Source organism: Callospermophilus lateralis, chromosome 16 (genome assembly GCF_048772815.1).
Source record: "Callospermophilus lateralis isolate mCalLat2 chromosome 16, mCalLat2.hap1, whole genome shotgun sequence".
In the NCBI taxonomy this organism is placed as follows: domain Eukaryota; kingdom Metazoa; phylum Chordata; class Mammalia; order Rodentia; family Sciuridae; genus Callospermophilus; species Callospermophilus lateralis.
In genome coordinates, this window is record NC_135320.1 from 11,163,704 (window position 1) to 11,185,593 (window position 21,890).

Sequence of the window (21,890 nt, forward strand, 5' to 3'; positions counted from 1 at the left end):
CCTAGTCTCTTGGGCCTTTCTCATCTCCCTGATTGGGAGCTTGTATAACTCTCCAGAGTTGTAGATCCCTTAGGGAATACTGCAACTGTACAAGGTGAAATGTTAAAGTCGTAATTCAAACTAGGGATATCTGGGCATTATTTAATATCCCTAGGTCCTTCCTATAACTGTCTGAAATTTTCCATAATTACAAAGATAATTTACATAAATAATATTCCCCAAATAAAACCTGATTAAACATGAAATAATTAATGGACATGTTATAGCATTATTTACCCAATAGAATGTTTTACTATTGCATCGATCCATTAGCAAAGTGAATAGTGGGAGATATGTGACCTAATAACATCATTAAATGCAAGACAGGGTTAACATTAAGAAATTCACACTTTATTTAGTAACAAATTGCATTCGAAATGCAAATATAAGTAAAAATGCTCCATACAACAGGCATGGTGGTCCATGCCTGTGACCCTTGAGGAACTACAGAAGGCATTTTTCAAGTTCAAAGTCAGGCTCCAAAACTTACTGAGGCCCTAACCAACTTAGCAGACCATATCTCTAAATAAAAATGATGAAAAAAATCTGGGGATGTAGTTTACTGATTAAATGCCCCTAAGTTCAGATCTAAAAATTAAAAATTTAAAACTTCATATAAATCTAAGACATTTCTGAAATAATCAACTATGAGAATTATGTTTTCTCCAGTTGTGAGAGATGAGAATATTTAGTAATTGTTGATTTATAGTAAAATTATATCCTTTTAGGGATGCACTATTCTATATTTGTATTTCCTTATTTCTATAATATCAACTCAAGATGTCAAGAAAATTTTAAGCAAATATCAAAAGCAATTGCCCATTTTCTACATTTAAATGATTTTTTCCCTCCTAGGTCCCAAATACTTAAAGGGATGGGCTATAGATAAGAAACTTACAATTGTTATATTTGTCAAGGTATTTTGTAATTATTTTGCTGTTATCTAAGGTACATACTTTGGACAAATGCTACTCCACATTTGCTACAGGTATGAGGTCAGAAACTAAAAAATGTGTGAAATTGAATACAGTCTTGGACACATTCTTTGGGTTTCTATATGCTATATATTCTCCAGTGTTTTAAAAATGTTTGATTAATGGCCAAAAGCTTTGCAAAAATTTTTCCACATTTCCTCTCACTCATATGAACTGTGAGGTCCTGAGTAGGGTGTGAACAATTGTTGGAGACTCTGACACCTACTTTACACTTGTATAATTTCTGTGCTATCATATCTCTGGTGTTAAATAGTGTTGAACTACTGTGAAATAAGGGTTGATTCATCCTTAAAGACACTGATGCAATGTTTTCACTTGTAAAACTTCTCTCCAGAATAAAATCTATAATGTTTAGTAATATATGATCTTCAATTTTAAAAGCTTTGCCATTCTTCACATTTATAAGATTTCTCTCTAGTATGGGTTCTCTGGTGTCAAGTAAGTGATGATTGTTGATTAAAATCTTTGCCATATTCTCTACATTTGTAGGGCTTTTCTCCAGTATGAAACCTGTTGTGGCGATGAAGATGTGACTTTCTTTTAAAAGCTTTGCCACATCCTTTACATTTGTAGGGCTTCTCTCCAGTATGAATCCTGTTGTGGCGATCAAACTGTGTGTTTGTAGTAAAACTCTTGCCACACACTTAACATTTGTAGGGGTTCTCTCCAGTATGAATCCTGTTGTGGCAATCAAGATGTGTGTTTGTAGTAGTAAAACTTTTGCCACACACTTTACAGTTGTAGGGCTTCTCTCCTGTGTGGATTCTCTGGTGCCGATTAAGTGATGGTTTTTGATGAAAACTTTTGCCACATATGTTACAGTTGTAGGGCTTCTCTCCAGTGTGGAGTCGCTGGTGCTGAGTAAGTGATGATTTTTGATTAAAACTCTTGCCACATTCTCTACATTTGTAGGGCTTCTCTCCAGTATGAATCCTGTTGTGGCGATGAAGATGTGACTTTCTTTTAAAAGCTTTGTCACATCCTTTACAGTTGTAGGGCTTTTCTCCAGTATGAATCCTGTTGTGGCCATCAAGATGTGACTTTCTTTTAAAAGCTTTGCCACATACATTACAGGTGTAGGGCTTCTCTCCAGTGTGGATTCGCTGGTGCTCAGTAAATGATGATTTATGATTAAAACTCTTGCCACACACTTTACATTTGTAGAGCTTCTTTCCAGTATGAATTCTCTGGTGATTTTTAAGGCTTGGATTTTGACTAAAAGCTTCACAAACTTGTTTACATATGTGGGGCATCTCTAGAGGGTGTGTGCACTGGTGACAAATAAGATTGGAGCTTTTATTAGAAGTTTTGTCACATTCATTGCATTTGCATGGCGTATCTCCTGTATAAACACTGTGATGTTGAGTAAAGCTCTTGAGTGTGTTGCATTCTTCACATTGGTAGGTCTTCTCTGCAAAATAAATTTTTTGATGTTGAGTAAGAGTTGAACAATTTTTTAAGGCTTTGCAACACTTTTTACATTTATAAGTCTTTTCTTCAATAAAAATGCTCTGATGCTTAACAAATTGTAACCAAATTTCACTAAAAGTTTTTCTGCATTCTTTAAATTTGGTTTATCACTGTCATCGTATCTACTGTGTTTAGAATTTGTTGAGCAAACCGATGTTTTGATATATTCTTTAAACTTATAGGGCTCCCTTTCTCTATAAATTCTCTTGTATTGAGCAAGCTCTGCACTGTGATTAAGAGCCCTTTCACATGCCTTACACTTACAAGTTTTGTCTTGACAATGAATATTTGGATGAGTAATAGTTTTTGCGAACTGAAGCAAGATTTTCCCACATTTTTCATCATGGTAAATTTCCTTTAGAAAATGACTAGGAGTTTCTCTATATTCATAATTTTTATCACCAATGTAAATATACTGGTAATTACTCAGGGTACATACATGGCTAATGGTGTTACTTATAGCACTTTCCAAATTTGTATCATAATTGTCATTGAGCAATAGTGGGGAAGTAGAAACCTTTCTACAATTCTTAACATTGTCCATTTGTGCACAAGGAGAAATTACTGTTTTGTTGCAGAAAAATGGACATTTTGTAAAGAAACTCTCAAAAGTATCACTTTTAGAAATGTGTCTTTCAGTTTCAAATATCTTTTCTGTGCAAATATTTGACTGGAAGTTTAACTCAGTGCTACATTTATAATTGGCTAAGTTAAAAACTTATGCATGGACCAGATTTCTTTTCAAATTTTCCACATTTCCTTTTGGAAAATGACTGTGGATATATTCTTAAAGACATACACAGCTCCTCAAAAGTAAGTGGAATAGATTGAATTTTTTTCAGATATTAATTGTTTCTGGTGTCTTGTGACCATAAATAGGGACTACTAATTGGTTTTGTCCATTATAATACAATTTTTGAACTTTACTCTCACCTATATTTTCCCATTGTTTTCTTAGTGGTGAATAATCTAGGGCCGACTTTCCATATCTTCCCTCTCCCTCTTTTATTCTTTGCTCTGGTGAAATTTCTTGAGGACGATGAGAAGTCATGGCTGAAATAAATAAAAATAACAATCATGTTTACTTGCTGTACTGGGCTGATTATATTTTGCAAACATAGGAATTTACAGCAATAAAGGAACATCAGCAGGGGAGTGGATTATTAAATCCAAGTCCATCGTTACTGCAGAAATATATAAATCAAATAAAAATGTACATAGAAAATTACTTTGAAAACTTTCCAAATCATCTTAGTGTTCATAGTATCCAAGATGAGTACCTTACTATGGAGAGTTATATTGTAGAAGAAGACAAATTGTGTTATAAGCCTTTCCTCCTTCACAATATATTTCTTGTTTCATTAAAAAAAAAAAGAAACGTGAATATTTGGGGAATGTTCAAAAAGGGGTTCCTGCTTTCCAACAAAAAAAAAAAAATGGCAAAATCAACTGTAAGAAAAGTAAAAGTTATGAATTACTCAAGGGGAATATTAAATTATCATTTAAAAGAAGTTTAATGAACTAAACCAACACACAAAAAACAGAATAAAATTTAGTAAAGAATTGTTAATAAGCAGAAAATGTGTGTTTAAAGACTTTGTTTAGAAAATGTCTGAAAGAGTCAGGGGTGGTTTTACATAGCAACATAGGAGGTTGAGCCAGAGGATCAAAATTTCAAGGCAGTCAAAGTAAAAAATGCAAAGTGGTAAAGCGCCCTTAAGTTCTCTTTCCAGTACTAATAAAAACATCTCATAAAATAGGAAAAATAAAACATCCAAGCAGCTCAATTATCTCCAAGTTGTAAAGACTCAAAGCAGGTTTTTAATCCAAGTTTTAAAACTCAGAATATTGAGAGCATCCAAGAGAAAAAGATGGGTCACCTAGAAATGTATAACTATATAATTGTGAAATCCTTAGTCAAAACTTCACAACAGGGCTATTTTCAAGGCATGAAAGAATAAAATTATCAATGAAGACATTATATTCACAACTGCTATCTTTCAAAAAGAAGGGAAATAAAGACTTTAAAGATATAAAAATGAACAGACTATTCATCAACATTAGATCTGTTCTCCACAAAGTACTAAAGGTAATCCTTCATACTAAAATGTAAATGTGCACAGCAACACAAGTCATATGAAATTCTAAACATTTCTTGGCACAAACAATTCTATTTTATTGTAATGATGGGTCTCAAAATATGTAATTTTGCAATAGAATATGAAAGACAAAGCATAAAAACAAAACTGTTAATAGGCATATATACCTGTAACAATAATATAATTTTGAAAGGACACATAAATATATTAAATTTTTTAATAAAGTGAAGTCAAGTTGATACTCATACAAAGTATGAGTAGGAGATTCTTCATTTTTAGATTTTTTTTGTTGTTGTTGGAAAATGCAAGATTACAAAATCTGATCAAAACAAACCTTGGCTATCTGAATTAACCTAAAAATTACAACTGAAGGTAGTCCACAGGATACTCTAAGTCTAAGGACACACACATACTGAAAGAAAAAGAATATAAGAATGACACATACAAAAGTGACTGAACAAAACCTGGGCTGTCTAAATAATGGTACACAAAACATAGTTTAAGACAGTTACAGGACATAGAAGACATTTTAAATTTTAAAAAACCTTTGAAAAGAGGCAAAAATTGAGAGAAGAAACCTTTTCCTAGGATTAAGAGTAAATACATTGGCAATGTACATCCTACTTCCCAAACACACAAAGAAAACATTGAGTTGAATGAAAACAAAGAATCACTGTCATCCTAGGAGACATCAATCCCCACTTACTGAAAAGGGAAATACAGTGAAACAAAATGGTAATTGCAAAGCATGAGACTTTGAAAATATTTTGAAACTATTGTAGACTAATAGAATTCCTGTTCTTAATTGCAAGTGAGATATTATGTTGGATAGACCAATTTTATGTATTAATACAAAGGTAAATAAATATTTAAGTGATAGTTATTTTGTAACCAACATGGAATAAAAATTTGAAGTGAAAAGTGATAAGGATGTTCAAAAATCCCTAAATATGTGTCAGTTGACTGAACACTCTTGGGCATGCTGTTGTTCAAAAAGTGAACGATAAAATTAAAAGATGTTTATACTACTTAAAGTTAACAACAGGCTCCAGGTAATATTTGTCAAACTCCCGTTGTTATTTATTTATTTATTTTTTTTGCAGAGAAATCTATCCTTTAAATTGTATGAATATCCCACAAAATACAAATATAATTAGAAGAATATTTCCCTGCTAAAAATATACTAAAAGTTACAGCATTCAATTGTAAATACAGGCATGGTGTTAGGTACATGGAGTTCTGAGTGAGTGTGGTAATAAGCCCTCACATCAATAGCAAATTAAAAACATTGCACACCAGTGTTGTTACCCTATTATACAACAGAGCCATCATGGGGGATGCAAACCAAATATTCCTTGAAAAGAATGGATGAGACAATTGGAATACAGAAACTATAGAACTTTGAAGTCAAAGATTTATTCTAATTATATATTTTACAAAATGTATGTACACTAGGTTAACTGAAATATGTCACAGAAAGAATATCGTAGAATTCTATGAATATGACATCTCTAAACTAAAAAAGAAGCTTTCTGAACAAAAGAGAATGGTTTTGTGATGGGGAGACAGAAATGAGCCCTTGCTTCTTAGGAATTGATATTTTTTTTGAGATGTAAAGTTTTTAGAGTTACATTGCATAACAATTTGAATTAATGTTACTGAACTGTATATTTAAAATTTTGGAGACAGTAAGTTTTATTATGTAGTTTTGATTACAATAAAAATTAAAAGATAAAGAGATTTGCAACATTTCTCAAGCTACATTTAAAATAATGTGGTCTTCATCCTATAAATAAGAACAAACTCATCAATATACAAATGATGGGCATGCATGTAATCTCAGCTACTAGGAAGTCTGAGGTAGGAGAATTGCAATTTCAAGACATCCTCAATAATGTAGTGAGAACCTCTCTCCAACTATGAATGAAAAGGAGCTTGGGGTGTAGTTCAGCATTAGAGTATCACTGCCATCAATCCCCATTACACTTACATATAGACAACTTCAATTTCTACGTACACGGGCAGAATGAAAACCCAATCAAGATAAAATACAAAAGTCATAGACAAAAGGGGCTTAATATTTATACGAGCAAAAGCACATATAACATTATTGGCAATATCAACCACGGTCATTCATATCATAATTTGTGAAGCAATTAACTGATATGAGGAAACCCAGTCTGTAGCACGGAACCTACTGGACACAATGAAAAAATAAAGAAAAAAATTAACCAGCCAAATTGTAAATATCCACAGATGTATTATTTTACAAATACTCTTATTCAACTATAACTTACACCATCTCTCAAAAGAGCAGGGTTTGCTATCTTGACATTCATTCCATGGCAGATAATTTCACAGAAAATCCATTACACATATTCAGAAAGAACTCTGATAAGGAAACTTTAGTGAAAAAAATGTACAAATAAGATCAGAGAAACTGACTTATGATAGTAATGTATTACAATGGGTTGACCTAGAGGTCTCCAGAAATGTGCAAAAATTTCCTGTAAATAATGGAAGAGAGGCTGGAGTTGTAGACTAGTGGTAGAGCACTTGCCTAGCACATATAAGGCCCTGGGTTCGATCCTCAGCACCACATATGAATAAATGGGAAATTCATTAACAACTAAAAAATATTTTAAAAAATTATGGAAGAGCCGTCAGATGATATTGACACTCACAAGGCAAGGGGAGTGTTTTGTTGTTAATTTGCATGTATGGAGACATTACTGGAGGAAAAGCCGGAGACTAGATAATTTTGAAGCACAAAACACAGGACAGGTTCTTCTAGGATAATAAGAGAAAGAAATCAAAGCTTCTCAAAAATCTTTTCTTCTGGATAACTTCTCAATCAACCTTTTTGAATTTAGGCTTCCTCCTCTACCTCAACTATGTCCTCAAAGCTATATGTGGGCCACAGGATTTGACATCACAGCATTACTCTAAGTCAACCATATGTCAAGTGAAGGATGTATATCATGCCAACAAAGGTAAACATTAAGGATGAAAAGAAACATCATTAACATTTTCTTGTCAGCACCAAGAACTACCCCATCATTTTTACGGAAAGCATGAATCTGAATCTCATTCTTATGGTGAAGTTCCCAAAAGATATACCTCAAGGGAAGAAAATTAAATAATGATAAATAGGAATTTTGAAGGAAAGTTATGCTCACCCACAAAGACCAGGTTGCTGTAGGTCTCCAACATCACTTCTCTATATAAATTCTGCTGAGCAAAATCCAGGCATTCCCATTCCTCCTCAGAGAAATCAATGGCCACATCCCTGACTGTCAATGGCTCCTGAAATAAAAATTGTTACATCAATAGAACTTGGACCAAACCATTATTCAGTTTTTAATTTGAAATAAGAGTTAGTAGAATTGACTGCCATGTAGGAGAGTGACTTTAATTATGTAATAAGATACTTTCCATTATCTAATTAAGAGAAAAATACATAAGTCCAAAAACAGTATACATACTCCATATCAGAGTGAAGTAAAGGATATATACCATAATCCAAGCACTGAATAAAAGTCCAACTCCTAACTCTTCTGCCATCAGTGAATGTGAAATTTGGCGGACATTCCAGATGCAAATCAGACTTGTCAAAGATATTCTCATAAGGTGATTGTGCCCAAGGGAGACAAAATGAGTGGTAAAAAAGCTTTTGAAAACAGTCTGGTTGCTATTCTCTCTGCTTTGTATCCATGAGATAAATTGAGCTCCCCAATACAATTAGTTTCAAGTATGATCCATGACACATTCCCAATGTGTAAAATATTCATAAAACATTAATGTTTAGAGACATGTAAAGTGACACTTCCACCTCGTGAAAAGACAAACTTGAAATATTTCAAGTTCTATAAGCAGTTCAACAAGTGAATCAATTTGGTACAAAAGAATGAACGATGGGTTATAGAAGACTTCAAGGAGGAGATTAAAAAATTCTTAGAGGTAAACAAGAACATAGACACAACATATCAAAATCTCTTGGACACTATGAAAGCAGTACTAAGGGGAAACTTCATTGCATGGAGTTCATTCCTTAAAAGAAGAAAAAGTCAATAATTGATCTCATACTTCATCTCAAAACCCTAGAAGAACAAATCAACAGCAAAAGCAGTAGAAGGCAAGAAATAATTAAAATTAGAACTGAAATTGAATTAAAAGAAACAAACCTTGAAAAAAAGTTGGTTCTCTGACAGAACCTTAGCTATGCTAATGAAAAGGAGAGAGAAAATTCAAATTACCAGCATACATGATGAAAAAGGCAACAGACACTACAGAAATAGAGAGGATAATTAGAAATTATCTTGAAAATGTATAACCCAATAAAATAGAAGACACTGAAGGCATCAACAAATTTCTTAAGTCATATGATATTCCCAGATTGAATCAGGAAACATACACAATTTAAACAGACTAATATTAAATGAGGAAATAGAAGATGCCATCAGAAGCTCACCAACCAAGGAAAGCCAGGACCAACTGGATACACAACCGAGTTCAACAAGACCTTTAAAGAAGAACTACAAAAACACCAATGCTCTTCAATTTATTTCAGGAAATAGAGAAAGAAGCAGCACTTCCAAACTCCTTCTATGAGGCCAATATCACCCTGATCCCAAAACCAGACAGGGACAAAGGAAAGAAAGAAAACTTCAGGCCAGTACCTCTAATGAACATTGATGCAAAAATTCTGAATAAAATTCTGGCAAACTGAATACAAAAACATATTAAAAAGGTCGTACACCAAGATCAAATGGGGTTTGTCCCAGGGATACAGGGTTGGTTCAACATATTTAAATCAATAAAGGTAATCCATCACATCAATAGACTTAAAAATAAGAATCATATGATCATCTCAAGAGACACAGAAAAAACGATTTGACAAAATACAGCACCCTTTCATGTTCAAAACATTAGAAAAACTGGAGATAACAGGAACATATCTCAACATCATGAAGGCTATCTACACTAAGCCTCAAGCCAACATCATTCTAAATGAGAAAAATTAAAGGCATTCCCTCTAAAAACTGGAACAAGACAGGTATGCCCTCTTTCACCATTTCTATTCAACATACTTCTTGAAACAGTGGCCAGAGCAATTAGACAGACAAAAGAAGTTAAAGGAGTAACTACAGGAAAAGAACTTAAATTAGCACTATTTGCTGACAATATGATTCTATACCTAGAAGACCCCAAAAGCACCACCAGAAAACTTCTACAACTAAAAAATGAATCCAGCAAGGCAGCAGGATATAAAATCAACATCCATTAAACAAAGGCATTTCTGTATATCAGTTACAAAGCCTCGAGAAGGAAATGAGAAAAACTACCCCATTTACAGTAACTTTAAAAAAAGAAAAAATAAGATACTTGGGAATCAACAAAAGAGGTGAAAGATCTATACAATGAAACCAACAGAACCCTAAAAAAAGAAATCAAACACGACCGTAGAAGATGGAAAGATCTACCTTACTCTTGCACGGGCAATATTAATATTATCAAAATGACCACATTACCAAGCACTATACAGATTTAATGCAATTCTGATCAAAATCCCAATGATATTTCTCATAGAAAAAGTAAAAGCAATCATGAAAATCATCTGGAAAAATAGGAGACCCAGAATAGCTAAAGCAATTCTAAGCAGGAAGAGTGAAGCAGGTGGTATCACCATACCAGACCTTAAACTATACTACAGAGAAATAGTAACAAAAACAGCATGGTATTGGCACCAAAACAGGCTGGTAGATTGATCAATGATACAGAATAGAGGACACAGAGACTAACCCACAAAATCACAATTATCTTATATGAAACAAAGGTGCCAAGAACATGCATTAGAGAAAAGATAGCCTCTTCAACAAATGATGCTGGGAAAACTGGAAATTCAATTGCAAAAAAAAAAAAAAAATGAAATGAAATTAAACCCCTATCTCTCACCATGCACAAAACTCAACTCAAAGTGGATCAAGGACCTAGGATTTAAACCAGAGACTCTGCATCTAATAGAAGAAAAAGTAGACCCTAATCATCATGTGGGGCTAGGCCCCACCTTCCTTAATAAGATGACTATAGCATAAGAATTAAAACCAAGAATCAACAAATGGGATGGATTCAAACTAAAAAGTTTCTTCTCAGCAAGAAAAAGAAAAACAATCTGAGGTGAACAGAGAGTCTACATTCTGGGAGCAAATTTTTATCCCTCATACATCAGATAGAGAACTAATGTCAAGGGTATATAAATAACACAGAATGCTAAGCACCAAAAAAAAAAAAAAAAAAACAGATAATCCAGTCAAGAAATGGGCCAAAGACCTGAGCAGATACTTCTCAGAAAAGGACATAGAATCAATCAACAAATATATGGAAAAATGTTCATTATCTCTTGCAATTAGAGAAATGCAAATCAAAACCACTCTAAGATATCATCTCATTCCAATCATAATGGCAGCTATTTTGAAGACCAACAACAAGTGTTGCTGAGGATGTGGGGGAAAAGGTACACTCATACACTTCCAGTGCGACTGCAAGTTGGTGCAGCCAATATGGAAAGCAGTATGGAGATTCCTTGGAAATCTGGAAATGAAACCACCATTTGACCCAGCTATTCCTCTTCTCGGACTATTCTCAAAGGACTTGAAAACAGCATACTACAGGGACACAGCCACGTCAATGTTTATAGCAGCACAATTCAGAATAGCAAAATGTGAAGGCAACCCAGATGCCCTTCGGTGGATGAATGGATAAAAAATATGTGGCATATATACACAATGGAATTTTACTCAGCAATAATAAAATCATGGCAATTGCACGTAAATGGATGGTATTGGAGAAGTGAAGTTAGTCAATCCAAAAAAACAAATGCTGAATGGTTTCTCTTATATAAGGAAGCTGAATATAATGGGGTAGGGAGGGGGAGCATGGGAGGAATAGATGAATTCTACATCTATTAGAGAGGTGAAAGGGGAGGGGAAGTAGGTAGGGGATTAGCAGTGATAGTGGAATGTGATGACATCATTATCCAAAGTACATGTATGAAGACACAAATTGATCCCAACATCCCTTATATACAACCAGAGATATGAAAAATTATGCTGTATACATGTAATAAGAATTGTAATGCATTCCACTGTCATTGTTTTAAATCAAAAAATAAAAATAAAAAAAACACTCTTCAGCCTGTGTGAGGATCAAGGACAAATCCTTTCAACCACTCACCAAGACACTGAACTGCATTGTTTTTTTAGTTCTCAGCTGCAGGAAGAGCAGGAATATATGTGAATTTCAATACCTGACACCCACTGGGATATATTTGGGTGAAATACAAGAGACAGAACATCGATGGTAGGTAAGATGCAGAAAATCTGGGAGGCAGAAAAAAGTTATCATGAAAACAATAGACATTCTCAAGCTCAGCAGGTAGTACCTGTGATGACAAATGTCAATCCCAGCGTAATTCTTGCCTACATTAACACAGACCCTCACTTCATGCATAGGGAATACTGGTCATCAGCAATTTAAGAGGTATTGAACCAAATTTAATATCCTACATAACGTATTTTTGCAATGCTCATTTTCAATAAAAGTCACACAATTTTTACTTCAATATTGAGTTATTTAATTTCTTTTGCATTTGTTATGATTTTAGAGTCAGCTGGGTAATTTTTACAAAATGACTTTTGGATTTTGGCCTCATTATATTGAATCTGCAGACCCACTGTGGAATATTGTGGTTTTAACAAAATCAAACTTTTGATCATTGAATATTAACTGTTTTCCCAACTTGTTTCCATTTTTTTTTTTTTTTTGCATTTTACTTTCCCCTTTATTTTTACTTTGCAGTGAACAGTTCTTTTGTTATTACTTTCATTTTAAATTATTTTTCCTATATTTGTGAATGGATTTATGCCTCAATTTTAACACTGCCCATTGGTAGTGTGTATAAATTACATGACTTAATGTTGACCATTTAACCCATAACATTATTGAACTAATTTAGGACTTATGTTTCATTAGTGCATGAAAATTGCTTAGAAATATTATAGAAATAAGAATATCATCTGCATATGCTATTTGACTTATGATGTATAAAATGCTGTTCAATATCCTCAGAACAATATTTAGATGTCAGGAAACCATACATTTTTTTTCCCTTTTTCTAAAATTAAATTGTCAAACACTTAGGTTCTCACCATTAAATATGAAAACAGTTCACAGCTGCCTTTTAGTGGATTGAAAAAGAATTGTCCTCTGGTCTTAATTGGCCATAGGTTTTACAATAAATTACATAAGTATGTAATCTGCCAAAAGCTTTTCTCTATCAAAATGATTTTTGGAAACTTACATATTGTCCCTCTTGGTCATGAAGTCCAATCTTTATTTTTGGTGTTATTCTCAGTTTTCTAGGGGTTTGAATATCTGGGTCAACATCTATAGGAAGATGGTCTGCAATTTCCATTCTTTTGTTGTGTTATTTGGTATTTCTGGCCTTACAGAAAGAATTAGTCCATTTTTGTCTTCTATTTTTAGATGAAACCATGAATTATTCTTACTGATCTCTTATTACATGATTGTCAGAAATCACCTGTGAAGGCACCTTTTTTAAAAAAATGTGATTACTGTTTGGTTTTTTTTGGTGGGTTGATTTTTGGAGCTGGATTTTTGCCAGGTTGGCCTCACATTCTTAGCCCAAATCCTCCTCCCACTGTAGCCTCACAGGTTGCCAGGACTAGTGGCGTGTGCTACCATGATCAGCTTTTCAGCTGCTCATAAAAATATATGCAATTAAGTTAAATGTTAATTTGTAGGTCTACTTTATATTTCTTCACATCTGGGTCTACTAATGTATTCTATTGATTCCTGAAGTAATTTTCAAAGTTGATGATTATCTTGCAATTGATCCATATGTTGTTGTTTTCCAGGCTTCAGACTTTCTTGGCAATTAAGGTGGAATGATGAGAAAGCTCAATATGGGGAAATGAGAACCTGGCATTTTGTGAATTGTACAATGTCTCAGGATGCCCTGTGCAGGACAGAGAGTGTGCACACATAATCCTGTGAGATAAATGAAGCAGAGAAGCTAAAGTAAATTATAATTTTAGTTAGCCTAATTAATATTCTTGAGTAGGTTTTATATGTCCTGAAACACTTGTTTAATTTTTATGGCAGAATCTAAGTATTTTACCATATTTAAATTAGGTTATTAAAGGTCTTTTTTTTTATTTTTGGTGAATTGTATAAATTTCATATATTTTGGATGTTGAGCTTTTATCAGACATGTGGCTAGCAATGATTTTCTTTTACCCACAGTCTACTTTTACATTTCATTGATTGATTCCTTTGCTGCACAGAAGCATTTTTAGCTTTATATAGTCTCACCTATCTCTTTATTTTTCCTTGCACATTCTCAAGAGGCTCTATTTAAAACCATTGCCAACGTGAATGAAAAAAATTCTTCTCATTTTCTTCTAGAATTTTTATGATTTCAGGTTATATCACAATGAACTGTAACCACATGCTTGTGGGCTATTCTCAAAATGTTGGTAGGTAACACATACTGCAGAAGATATGCAGAAAAGGAAACACTTGGACATCCTTGCCAGAAATATAAATTTGAATAGATATTTTAAAAACTATAAGGGTTATTTTTCGAAAAATTAAAACTAGAGATGCCATATGACCCAGACATTTTGTTGAGAATATGCCTGTATTTTTCAAGGTTCTTCAGAAAATGAGAATAAAATACATAAAAATGGATGTGTGTATAGAAGGAAGCTTATTATATTTACTCACATAATCACGGGAGGAATAGTCACCAAATGCTTGCCTGCAGGATGGCAACACTGGGAAACTGGTAAGAGCTTGGTCCAAGATGCTGGAAGCTTCATAATGTGAGGAATCAAATGAAGCAGCTGTGGTCCAGGACAGAGGCCTTAAAAGACCCTGGTAGATGAAAAAACAAATAACCCAATCAACAAATGGGCCAAGGACCTGAACAGACACTTCTCAGAAGATATACAATCAGTAAATATATGGAAAAATGCTCATCATCTCGAGCAATCAGAGAAACACAAATAAGAAGTACTTTAAGATATTATCTCACTCCAGTCAGAATGGCAGCTATCATGAAGACACACAATAAGTGTTGTCGAGGATGTGGGGAAAACGTACACTCATACACTCCTGGTGGGAATGCAAATTGGTGCAGCCAATATGGAAAGCAGTATGGAGATTCCTTGGAAATCTGGGAATGGAACCAACATTTGACCCAGCATACTTCAGGGTACACAGCCACATCAATGTTTATAGCAGCACAATTCACAATAGCTAAACTGTGGAGCCAACCTAGATGCCCTTCAATAGATGAATGGATAAAGAAAATGTGGCATTTGTACACAATGAAATATTACTCAGCAATAAAAGAGAATAAAATCATGGCATCTGCAGGTAAAAGGATGGCATTGGAGAAGATAATGCTAAGTGAAGTTAGCCAATCCCAAAAAAACAAATGCCAAATATTTTCTCTGATATAAGGAAGCTGACTATACTGGGGTAGGGAGAGGGAGCATGGGAGGAATAGATAAATTCTATTTAGGGCAGAGGGGTGGGAAGGGAGAGGGCAGGGATTAGCAAGGATGGTGGAATGTGATGGACATCATTATCCATCATACATGTATGAAGACATGAATTGGTGTCAACCTACTTTACAGAGATATGAAAAATTGTGCTGTACATGTGTAGTAAGAATTATAATACATTCCGCTGCCATATATTTTTTATAAATTAAAAATTTTTAAATTTTTGAAATGAAAAGTTGGCTCTTTGAAAAAAATAAATATACTTGATAAACCCTTATCCATGCTAATGTAGAGAAAAACTCAAATTACTAAAATCCATGATGAGAAAGGAAATATCACCCACCATGAACACTAGAGAAATACAGAAGATAATTAGAAATTATTTTGAAAATTTGTACTCCAATAGAACAGAAAATACTGAAGACATCAATAAATGTCTACAATCATATAATTTAACCAAATGGGGTGAGGATGATATACACAAGTTAAACAGAACATTTTCAAGCAATGAAATAGAAGACACCATCAAAAGCCTACCAATGGGGAAAAAAAAAAAAAGCCCAGGACTCAATGGATACAAGACCGTTAAAGAAGAACTAACACCAATACTCATGAAATTATTTCATGATACAGAAAACGAGGGAGCACTTCCAAACTCATTCTATGAGGCCAAAATCACCTTATTCCAATATCAGACAAAGACACGTCAAAGAAAGAAGACTTCAGACCAATATCTCTAAAAAACAGATGCAAAAATTCTGAATAAAATTCTGGCAAATCAAATACAAAAACATATCAAAAAGATTGTGAACCATGATCAAGTGGGATTCATCCCCAGGATGCAAGGTTGGTTCAACATATGGAAATCAATAAAATCAATAAAAATCATATGATCATCTCAATAGATGCAGAAAAGCATTTGACAAAATACAGCACCCCTTCATGTTTAAAACACTAGAAAAACTAGGGATACCAGGAACTTACCTCAACATTGTAAAGGCTATCTATGCTAAGCCCCAAGCCAACATCATTCTAAATGGAGAAAAACTGAAGGCATTCCCTCTAAAATCTGAACAAGACAGGGATGCCCTCTCTCTCACCACTTCTATTAAACATAGTTCTTGAAACACTGGCCAGAGCAATTCGATGAATGAAATTAAAGGAATAAGTAGAGGAAAAGAAGAACTTAAACTAGGACTATTTGCTGATGATATGATTCTGTACCTACAAGACCCAAAAAACTCCATGATAAAACTTCTAGAACTAGAATTCAGCAAAGTACCAGGATATAAAATCAACACCCATAAATCAAAGGCATTTCTGTATATCAGTGACAAATCCTCTGAGAAGTAGATGAGGAAAACTACCCCATTCATAATATCCTCAAGGAAAAGATACCTGGGAATCAACAAAAGAGGTAAAGGATCCATACAATGAAAACTACAAATCAAAGACCTTAGAAGATAGAAAGATCTACCGTACTCTGCATAGGCAGAACTAATATTATCAATATGACCTTACTACCAAAAGCACTATACAGATTTAATGCAATTCTGATCAAAATCCCAATGACATTCCTCATGGAAATAGAAAAAGCAATCATGAAATTCATCTGGAAAAATAAGAGACCCAGAAGAGCCAAAGCAATCCTTAGCAGGAATAGTGAAGCAGGTGGTATCGTTATACCAGATCTTAAACTATACCACAGAGCAATAGAAACAAAAACAGCAATGGTATTGACACCAAAACAGGCTGGTGGACCAATGGTACAGAACAGAGGACACAGAGACCAACCAACAAAATTACAACTATCTTATATTAGACAAAGGTGCCAAAAACATGCACTGGAGTGCCGCAGTCTCTCGGCTGGGCACAAATCACGAGTCTCCACACAGCTTGTAGATTCAAACAGCAATTCTTTATTCCCGAACTCACACCGGCCGTCTACAAACACGTTCTGGGGGAATCCAGGTTCTCTGCCCAAATCCAATCCGCCCAAATCCACTCCTGCCTAAATCCACACCGCATGGGCTTCTGTCTCTCAAAAAATACTGTCTGACCCTAAGCACTCAAGAGGAACTCAGCAGCAGGATACGCCCTATTCCAAAAGAGGAACACCCTAATCTCCTATTACTAAACCACCCTATTCTAAAGGGGAAACACCCTACTCTCCTATTATGCTAAACTGCCCTATTCTAAAGGGGGAACACCCTAAACACGGATCCTGCCCTGGTCCTTGAGCAAGGTCACCTTTCAGAAGTCCTTCCACTAGACAGCATGGGAGTAAGCTGGCAAGGAATTTGTCATACCTACTTGGCTGATGGCTCCCAGCACTGGAGAAAGGATAGCATCTTCAACAAATGGTGCTGGGAGAACTGGAAATCCATATGCAACAAAATGAAGATGAACCCCTATCTCTCACCATGCACAAAAGTTAACTCAAAATGGATCAAGGACCTAGGAATTAAGGCAGAGACTCTGCATCTTACAGAAGCAAAAGTAGGCCCTAATCTTCATCATGTGGGATTAGGTCACAACTTCCTTAATAAGACTTGTATAGCACAAGAATTAAAACCAAGAATCAATAAATGGGATGGATTCAAACTAAAAAGTTTTTTATCAAAAAAAAAAAAAAAACAAGAGAGACTACATCCAGGAGCAAATCTTGACCCCTCCCACATCAGATAGAGTGCCGCAGTCCGGCTGGGCACAAAATAACCGAGCCACCACAAAGCCTTGTAGATTCAAACAGCAACTCTTTATTCCTGAACTCTCACCGGCACTCTACACACACGTTCTGGGAACACACTGCCTCTACCCGCCTCCACGCACCAATTCTCTCAGAACCCCGTGAGAACTCAACAGGAACTCCAAAGAGCAGGCGCCTGAGGCAGCAGGATAAGCCCTAATCCTGAAGCCGCCCTATTCCCAGCAGGATCCACCCTAAACCTGGAGCCGCCCTATTCCCAACAGGATCCACCCTAAACCCAGAGCCACCCTAATCCCTGAGCAGGGTCACCTTTCAACCCAAAAATGCCATGCGTCATTCCTACTTGACTATGGCTCTCAGCAATAGAGCACTGATCTCTAGGGTATATAAAGAACTCAAATATCTTAACACCAAAAAAAAAAAAAAAAAAAAAACAAATGGGCCAAGGACCTGACCAGACACTTCTCAGAAGAGTATATACAATCAATCAACAAATATATGAAAAAATGCTCATCATCTCTAGCAATTAGAGAAATGCAAATAAAAACTAAGATATTATCTCACTCCAGTCAGAATGGCAGCTATTATGAAGACAAACAACAATAAGTGTTGGCGAGGATGTGGGAAAAAGGTACACTCAAACATTGCTGGTGGGATTGCAAATTGGTGCAGCCAATATGGAAAGCACTATGGAGATTCCTTGGAAATCTGGCAATGGAACCACCATTTGACCCAGCTATTCCTCTTCTCGGAATTTACCCAAAGGACTTAAAAACAGCACACTACAGGGACACAGCCACATCAATGTTTATAGCAGCACAATTCATACTAGCTAAACTGTGGAGCCAACCTAGATGCCCTTCAGTGGACGAATGCATAAAAACAAATTTGGCATTTATACACAATGGAATATTACTCAGCACTAAAAGAGAATAAAAACATGGCATTTGCCAGTAAATGGATGAAGTTGGAAAATATTATGCTAAGTGAAGTTAGCCAATCCCAAAAAAACAAATGCCAAATATTTTCTCTGATATATGGGGGTGACTCACAGTGGGGTAGGGAGGAAGAGCATAGGAGGATTAGAATAATTCTACATAGGGCAGAGGGGTGGGAGGGAAATGGAGGGGGAAGGAGATTAGCAAGGATGGTGGAAGGTGATGGTTATCATTATACAATGATATGATTGACATCATTATTCAAAATACATGCATAAAGACTTGAATTGGGTGTCAACATACCTTACATACAAAGAGAGGTGAAAAATTGTGTTATACATGTGTATTAAGAATTGTAATGCAGAAGAAATGAGTACATGTATAATGGCATAAGATGATGTGAATATACTTTATATACAGAGATATGAAAAATTGTGCTCTATGTGTGTAATAAGGATCATAATGCATTCCACTGTTATCATGTATTTTTAAAAATTATAAAAACAATATATAAAATTAAATCATGACCTAAAAAACATCCTAAAAAAAAAAAAAAGAAATTGTGAGATAGGATGCATGTGGTGCTACATACCTGATATATCCAGTGGTCTGGAGGCTGAGGCAGGGGGATCACAATTGTGAAGCTGATCCCAGCAACTGAGTGAAACCCTGCCTAAAATTAAAAAAAAAAAAAAAAAAAAAAAAAAAAAAAAATATATATATATATATATATATATATGGAATAGTAATTTTTAAAAATTAAATTAATAAATAAATTAAAAATATAAATTTTTAAGTAAAAATTTAAAAGGGGCTGAGGATATAGTTCAGTAGTAGGACACCCTGGAAATTCCATCCAGAAATAACTATTTCTGGCAATCAGCCACATTTTTTTTTTGCCATATTGCATACAGTTTGACAAATACTATGAAACACATATCAGTTTTATATCGATGTCATATAAATATCACATTTTGCATATCAGCATATCTTTAAAAGGACACCTGCAGAATTTGAAAAAATGCAAATACAGATCAGCACATAAGAGACTGAATGATAAAATTCCTCCTTATAAAGATGGCCACTTCCCTCAGGTTCATCTAGGATAACACCCCATCAAAATTTCAGCATGATTTCCTTTTCACTGAAGAAGGGACCAGAGCAAACAGTTTGAAAAGTCTCCTGGAAAGTTAAATTGAATGAAATTAGCCAAGAATTCTAAACTCTAAGAGCAAAATCAGGAGCTAACATTACCAGGCACTAATGCATGTTATAAAATTATCATATTGCAGTAATTTGAGGACCAAAAAAATTCAAAATGCAGAAATTTCATAGATGACTCCATATGTATGTAAATGTCAATTTTATTATGAAGTGCAATGAAAAGTCCTAGATAAATGCAACCATCTCCTGGAGAGGATTTGATGTGAGTGAATAAGACAACCCACCATGAAGGGAGGTGTGGGAACTGGAGGCGCAGAGCACTGGTAGGGCTTGGGGGCAGGACATGCGTGGTACTGGATTATACTCCAGCACCCTGAAGAAGCACATGTTGAGCAGGATTATGTTTCAAAATTATACCAGAATAGGAGGCTCCTAGTATAATTTGGTATAACTGTTACAATTATCATCAAGGAATCATGATGTCAACCGAGCCCACCCACGAACCCATGTGGATGTAAAAATCATAAACTTAATTGCAATGGAAAAGTCATTATCAATCAAACCCTAACCAGGCCACCCTCAGCAACTTAGCTAGACCTGCACTCAGAATAAAAACTAAGAACTACCAGGGTCAGAGCTGAGTGATAAAGCACCCTTCTGTTAACTACCAAAACAAAAAACAAACTCCACAAAACTAGCTCAGGAATAAGCGGGTCCCTGTACACCGCAGCTCCCCTCCTGCAGGAAAACGGGGTTTGGAGGATTTTGCATTTTATTCAGAGGCAGGGTCTTATCTAGCTGAGTCTCTAAGTGCCTCACCAAGTTGCCAAGGCTGGCCTTGACCTCGCAATCCTCCTGCATCTGCCTCTCCCCACCCTTCCCAGCCTCTGGGATGACAGGTGTGTGCCACCGCTGGACTAGGAGATTGGATTCTTCTAGTGGTCCCACCTGTCAATCACCTCAGCCCCGGAAGAGGCCAGGCAGCCGCGCTCACCTGCCACATAAGACTTGAGCAGGGGTAAGGCTGCCCCCAAGGTATGGGGAGGCCGCGAGGGGTCTCCGCCACTGTCACGCTCCCCACCCGGCTGGCCAGGGGAACTGAAGGGCACTGTCCCCGAGGGGCTCAGGCCTGCGGCCGCAGAGAGCACCCGGAATCGGAGTAGGCCAGCTCGGGCTCCCGCCACTGCAGGTCCCGCGGGACGGCCTCCCTGTCCAGGCACCAGGTGCCACTGCACACTCACCATTTCCTGATTCCCAGCAGCCAAGCCTGCCCTGAGAAGCTTCGGCCCCTGCATGGCAGGGTCACCCAGGTCCTGGGCAGGAGCGAAGCCTGGAGTCCAACTGTAGTAATCTAAGGGGAACCGCGGACCGCAGAGAAATAAACCTCTTCCGGAGCGCGGAAGCCCGCCCCTTGCTCGCTGGCTGCGCTCAGGATTGGACAGCGCTCAGGATTGGACAGCGCTCAGCACCGGGGCTTCTGATTGGACAGGGCGTCAGTCAGTCTCCGCTCCCCAGCCTGAGCCCAGCCAGCCTTCTTTTTGAGTGACAGGGGTGAGATATCCGCTCCAGGCAAGGAGGAGTCCAGAATGGCAGGGTTGGGCTGCAGCTTTTTTCTTTTTTCTTTTCCTTTTGAAGTCTGGGCATCGGGTTACGGTTAGGGTACCAGAATTCTAAGTTCTGTTCGGTTTTGATGTTAGGAAATTGAAGTCATTTCTTGGAAGTTTCACCACACAAAGCGTCTTTGAGCTGCTGACTTGTCTCTGTTTATCTGTGCAAAATTCTCCAAGCAGAACTGGCCTTTCACCCCTTGGGAACTGTCCAGTGCGTCAAGGCCCGTGCTGGTAGAGGCTCATGGGGGGCCTGGCAGGCACCCTGGAGGAGGC

The 21,890-nt window shown here is 36.1% G+C and overlaps 1 protein-coding gene across 1 annotated transcript; it reads right to left on the reverse strand.

Annotated features, from left to right (window-relative positions):
- Positions 1-368: 368 nt before the first annotated feature.
- Positions 369-21,414, reverse strand: LOC143381914 (uncharacterized). The gene is made up of 6 exons (XM_076835736.2): positions 21,249-21,414; positions 19,436-19,516; positions 14,411-14,560; positions 7,783-7,909; positions 3,438-3,557; positions 369-2,445 (listed from the first exon to the last, which is right to left on the reverse strand). The coding sequence occupies exons 1-6, from the start codon at positions 21,300-21,302 to the stop codon at positions 1,679-1,681; spliced, it is 1,299 nt and encodes a 432-aa protein (XP_076691851.1). The 5' UTR covers positions 21,303-21,414; the 3' UTR covers positions 369-1,678.
- Positions 21,415-21,890: the final 476 nt, after the last annotated feature.